This window comes from Alligator sinensis, unplaced genomic scaffold (assembly GCF_000455745.1).
Source record: "Alligator sinensis unplaced genomic scaffold, ASM45574v1 scaffold60_1, whole genome shotgun sequence".
Taxonomy (NCBI): Eukaryota; Metazoa; Chordata; order Crocodylia; family Alligatoridae; genus Alligator; species Alligator sinensis.
In genome coordinates this window covers 2512223-2518585 of record NW_005841858.1, presented here as the reverse complement: position 1 = coordinate 2518585, position 6363 = coordinate 2512223, and the positions used below count along the sequence as shown (strand labels likewise).

At 37.0% G+C, this 6363-nt stretch overlaps 1 protein-coding gene across 6 annotated transcripts in view; it reads right to left on the bottom strand.

Moving 5' to 3' along the window:
- Positions 1-6363, bottom strand: part of KCNAB1 (potassium voltage-gated channel subfamily A member regulatory beta subunit 1) — a 316380-nt gene that overhangs the window by 49785 nt on the left and 260232 nt on the right. For 5 of the 6 annotated variants that reach the window (XM_006016463.2, XM_025214889.1, XM_025214881.1 and 2 more), the window contains exons 5-7: positions 5106-5150; positions 2190-2234; positions 363-406 (exon numbers count right to left, since the gene is read on the bottom strand). In XM_006016463.2, coding sequence (XP_006016525.1) covers positions 363-406; positions 2190-2234; positions 5106-5150 — 134 coding nt within the window. The remainder of the gene's footprint in view (positions 1-362; positions 407-2189; positions 2235-5105; positions 5151-6363) is intronic. The other variant, XM_025214876.1, reaches the window with a different exon arrangement.

The window sequence follows — 6363 nt, the reverse complement described above, 5'->3', positions numbered from 1 at the left end:
CACCAAGTCATTGCCCAGGACAGTGGCCCTGGTCACCCTGTCCTGGTTACATTGCTGTACAGAGTCAGCCTCTGTGTGGACAAAGATAGAGGGAGAGGGGAGCCACCATTCCACCCTTCTGTGCTGTGCCTATCATCGCCAACAGGGAGGAAATCAGCTGCGCTTCCAGTGCACTGTTAGTAATAGCAATTCTGAACATTGCTTTGGGTTGTAGAGTGCCTTTCACCTCCCTCCACCTGCATACTTGGGCTCTGTGAAGGTGGGATGAATCACTTGTCTCTTATTTTTTGTTTCTTTATTCAAACAAGCTCCTTAAGCCCGATGCCTTTGTGGAATGTCTAATGCTGTTCTATAGCACATACCTTCAATAATGTGTTTTCTTGAAAGCCCTCTTTCTGTTTCAGCTCTGCAGAGATAAAACAGGTGAATGGCAATTAGTGTGGGTGTTATTACTGCTTCTCAAACTTTCCGGAAGAACTAATATTCTTAGAGTTTTTTGATTTTATATTTCAGCCAGAACAAGCCGTTAATATGTTAAAAATGAGAAGGCTAGAACTCATAATACAGGTACCCTGCACTGCAGAAGTACCCAAGACAATAGTATTTCTGTTATTAATATATTAATAATCTAAAAATAGTCATCGTGTATATAATAAATGTACATACTGATGAACATTTTAAAGTTATTAAGTTTCAATGGCAGTGAAACAAGAATTAGTATAAGCTTCAGACAGGTTTGATGAAAGTGGATTTGATTAAAATCCGTATCTCAGCTGGTCTCATAAGAATAAGCTAATTGAAACCTTCTGTGGCTTCAGAGCAAAGACATTTTTTAAAATAACATTTTGAAACCTATTTCAAAACAAATAAAACAGAGCAATATTTCCCCCAAATATAGATTATATAGTTCATACTAGTTCATATTACTAAGTAATTAATATAGGCTCTCAGAGATACTGCAGTCCTTACTTCAGCAAAATTGCAGATGAAGTTGATAGGAATTTTTTTCAATTAGAATCTGATGGATCAGTCCCAGAATTATTAAACAACACACTAAAGTGCCTTCACATATTATATCATTTGTAGATGTCTCACATTTCTAAGGCAAGTTGACATAAAATGACATTTTTCATACCTAAACTACATTTAGAGGCAACATGTGACTCTATAATCTCTAGTCTGTTGAATTTTGTATGAACTACTAACACATCAACCAGATTTTGAGTCTGAAGCAATGCAATGACACAATGAAGTAGAATAAGACAACGGCTATGAATCTACATTGCTCAAGTTCATGGCACTATCTTATATATATATTTAGACTCTTCTGGAAAAGCCAAACCTATACCCTGTCTCTCCAGCTTCAGAGTGTACTGTAAGTAACTTCAGCATAATAAATAAAAAACCCCCATTCATTTATACAACATGTTAGAAGAAAATCTCTCAGATGCTGGAGTTTTTATAAATTATGCTTAAAGTAAATTTTACATTTTTCCTCTTAGGCAGTTTGGGAAAGCAGTATATTTTGTGCTGGAGCCACAAAATACATTACACAGACCAGATTAAAATAAAAATAAATGTACTGAATTTTAAAGGAAAACCTGTTAAATCTCTGACTATTTAACCAAGAGTTCAAACACTGGTATCACATCAGAAGTAAATGTAGTCAGTGAAATTTGTACTGTATCCGCACAACAGAAGGAAAATTCTCCATTTAGCTCAGCTCAAAGATAGATGCCAACTTTCTTCTGAAACAAGAGGGTACTTTTGATCTGAGCTCACTGCAGGGAATGAGCTCAACTCAAACCCAGGGGTCAGGAAGATATTTTTAACTGTGTTAAATAAAATAGTGTCATATTGGCAGGATTGGGTGGCTTTTTTATAGTATTACATATTCCGATTTTGGTCTTCCAGTGACTTCAACCATTTTTTGGAAATTGGACTTAAAACATCCAAAATGAATTTCCTAGCATCAAAAGAATACTGCAGGGCTATTCTTTCTGGTACTATTTATTATGGCCCAATGCCAGGTTGACAGCTTTGGTGAACACTGAGTTTTAAAAAAGCCTTTGCAAGATGAGGAGGAAACAAGATTTCATGAATCCATATATAGCTTTGTTTCCATAAAGGAACAAAGCCATAAAGCCTTAAATTGTATTACCTTTAAAAAATATCATCATAAAACTTACTTTCCACCCCAGTAGAGTTTTGTTGTAATGACCAGACTCGATCTCCTAAAATTGCAAAAGGAAAAAAAGCAACATAATTTAATGGCAACAGGGAGTAAAACCAAGCTAAACCCCTATTTAGTTATTGCCATCATTAGAGCCCCCTCAGTTCCTGGTTCTTAAGTGTGGCCTGCAGGACAAGGAATAGTTAAAGCTTGACATTCTGTCCAATTGGAATGAACAACCAGAATCACGCTATACCACTTCAACAAAAAAATATATAATAGTATAAATAAATGAAGTTGCTCCTGTAGTCAAATCCACAGACTAGTTGTTTTCTAGCAAATTGAGCTGTTAATTCTCCTCTCACATTCATGAGACTTGTGTGCAAGTTGGATGACTGGCTCCACTGGGTGACTGGAATCCAATAACTGGAAGGTTTAGTGAGAAAAATTCAGACTGTATAGATGTAAATTAATAACAGTGAGGCTAACTCACCCCTGAAACAGCTTTCTAAGATTTATGGTGGATTCTCCATCACTGGTAATTTTTAAATTGTGATTTTTTTAAAGACAATTACTTAATTCAGGGAGTCCTTTGACCAGTGTTACATGCATCAGTCCAGATAATTAGAACTGTCTTTTCTTGCCCTATGATCTTCTATTAAATCAAATGCAATGATATAGCCTGGAACTTTATGAAAGAATCCAAACCCACCCAGGTCAGCATTTAATTTTGGGGAAAAATACCCAAACATATTAATCATTTTTTAAAGGCTAAGTTCCAGAGTCCAAATTAAAGTAATGTATGAAATCTTATATCTATTGTAGCTGCTGAGCATTTAGACATTACGGTTTCATGAAAACTCACACTGATTATCGATGAACAAACTACCCTGACTATTCAGAATATAATGCTGTGTCAGGTAAAAAATCAGAAGCACCACTGTATGTAAATTAGTACTGTGAAAGTAGTTCAATGAGAAGCTGCATACATTATTGTTATAAACTGTCCCCGAGTTATTAAAGCTTGAAGAATGATGCATTTGCTAGGTTCACCTATAAATTCTAGAGCATTATCAAAATGAAGATTTATCATTTGAAAAAATACTTTCCTGAATATGAAAATGGTAGCAGGGTAGATGCTACACTTTCTTTAAAAAAATGGCCTGTTTTTTAAAGCTGGTTTTAAAATTAAAAATCTTCATTAATGCTAAGATACTGCCATAGATCATGGATCCTGATATGATCTTCATGATATAAAGCATCTACCGGTTTTTTGATGTGTACTTAGCAATTTCTTCTGCATTACACTGGGTCTATATTGAATATTCTTTATACTGAAGCAAATACTTACACGTGATTTAAGAAATGAAAAGCCATCAGCATCATTCTTTAATGGAGGGATGAATATGATAGACTCTAGAGGTCTTTAAGATTATGTAAATATAGCTTACAACTACAAACATATACTAATATACATCCAGGCTAAATCCTTTAAATTACATCTAAAAGGAAAGCCCATCTAGGTCTTATATTATAAAAATATGCTATAAAAATATATAACGTATGCTATATAAAATAGTGAAAACTTTTTGCAACCATCAGCTGTCAAAAGTTAGGAATTCCCAGAATGAAGGTTGTCTGTGCAACCTTAATTAGGCACCTTGGGTTTGTATGCACTGTGAAACAGTTTTTACTTACATGACAACATACTATTCTTCAAAAGATCTCATGCATTATTCAGTTCACAGGATGGACCAGTTCAAAGAATGAGTCATGACTATGTAGTAAAGGGGATTCTTATCTGTAGCATCCTAACCTTATTTGTTGAGGAAGTTGGAAGGTGTGTAGTGAATGAAGGCATAGGATTGTAAGATGAGAAAGGGTGATTTCCTGGTGAAGGCAGTTGAATGCTACCCTGGAGAACTGAATTCTACCCTATTTTTCTGCCACAAAATTTTAATCCCTGTCACTTAAACTCAAATTCCTGAAGTTGGTCACTAACCGTATGTTCCTCATTTTCTCAGAATTCAGCTTAAGACCTTAGGGTTTGACCTGAAGATGCATGCAGAGCTCACTGAGCTATAAATTAAGTGCCTGGGAGCTGTGCTTTGAACAGATAAGTTGCTATATATTGCTAAGTGCATGGAAAAATCTGCCTCTGAGAGACTCAAATTGGGCACACAATTTAAATGGACACTTTTGACCTTAATCACTGTGTCTTGGCTTCCTATCTATAAAATGGGGATGATGATAATGCCCTTATGAGGCAGATGGATATGGTAGAGATGAGAACCAGTGGAAATTAATCATTCTGAATGCTGAACAGGGTTTGAATAATCTCTAGTAAATAAAGCCTGAATCCATCTACTGAACAATGAAAAGAAAACACAATATTGAATAGCTGCTCATTCTATATACTGAATGAGGCAGATGTCCTGCAGAAAAATATAATACAGATCCATGTAACTATAGCTCACCTTGCATTTTGGACACACAGGGGGCAGAATTAATGCGACACAAACCTTGGTTCTGTCATTTCCCAAGAACAAGGCTTCCCTCCCCCACCCCAAGGTGCTTTTCAGAAACAGTTGAACTGTTCTGGCAGAAATCTACAACATGTTCGGCTTAGGCAGGCTCCTGGCATGGGAAATTTCAGTCCCAGCAGCTAAGGTTTGGCAAAAATAAAATCTAGGTTTTATGGTGGGAATTGTTGCACACCATTAAGAAAAGTGCTACCAGCTCCACCTATAATTCTTATGAAGTTTCAGCCACTTTTCTCCCCTCCAATAACAGACTCAGCAGGGTGCAAGCAAATACTGTTTTTAAATCAAGCAACTGCAGCATGTTTTATGGTCTTCATTGTGCATCACTACACAAAAGGGGATTTTGCCTTTAACAGCAGTAAGGGTCAGGCTTTGAAACGACACAGTACCTCCAGCCTTTCTTTTTTATTATGTTTCCCAGAATCACCTCCGCCCTGTGAGAAGGAAAAAAAACCAACAAAAGCACTTAATTATAAAATACTTTAAAACAATGGTACAATAGATCTAAAGCAAATCAAATGCATTACTCACTAGGACACTATTACAAGAATCCAAACATTAACACAAAATCTGTTTACCTTCATCCTTTCATCTATTTTTTTCCTGCCAACCCATTACAATATGAGTTATTACCCTGTGTCCTGGTTGACCCCTCTGCTTTTTTTTGCTGTATTTTTACAAGGCAGACAATTGTAACTACCAATTCAGTCCTTGCTAAACAGAATTGATGTCAATGTCACACTTAAGTCAAATGTGAGTCTACAGCTTCCTTCTTAATTGTGACGTTTTTCCCTTCTCCAAAAGTCAGTGTAAAGTCAGATTGTGCTTAGAGAGAAAAATATTGCACTTTTAATTTAGACACAGAAAGTCATCTGAATAGACTGAATAGACTGCGGCCAAATTATTAGCTGCCTTAGTCAGGCTTGCTAGGACCAAATGCTGCAGAAGTGCAATTCTTTTGTATGGGCAACCCCTACTGCAGCAGAACTATGAATCAGCCTGTGAGTGTGCTTCCAAAATTATATCCTTAGAGCAGCATGGAGGAGGGAAGTTAGTTTGTGTTGGCTGTTCTCCCATTTGTGGTTAATAGACTACCTGGCCCAAGTTCTATGTAATCAGTGAAGCAGTAGGCAGCATCCCACACACTAAGAGTAGCCTGGGAATAGCTACCTGGCTGACATTACCTTGAAGGATATGTTGAGATGAAGGTGGCCTTCTTTCAGCCCCTTTGTGCCTCAGGGCATTTTTCTCTGAAAACAACCCCTTCACTACAGCTTTATTCAAGTGAAGCCAGTTTAAGACTAAGTATTATAAGAGCCATGATCCAGCCCACTACATTTTAGGCATGTGTATAAAGACCAGTGTCATGTTGTTGTTTCTCCATGGATACTCATAGGGAGGGCAAACTGAACAGAAAAGCAGAGAGATAAAATATCCTCTCCCAGACTGCAGAAAAATATAATACAGATCCATGTAACTATAGCTCACCTTGCATTTTGGACACACAGGGGGCAGAATTAATGCGACACAAACCTTGGTTCTGTCATTTCCCAAGAACAAGGCTTCCTCCCCCCACCCCCAAGAAAAGCAGAGGGATAAAATATCCTCTCCCAGACTGCCTTTCCTGTAAGCAATAGGAAGACAAGG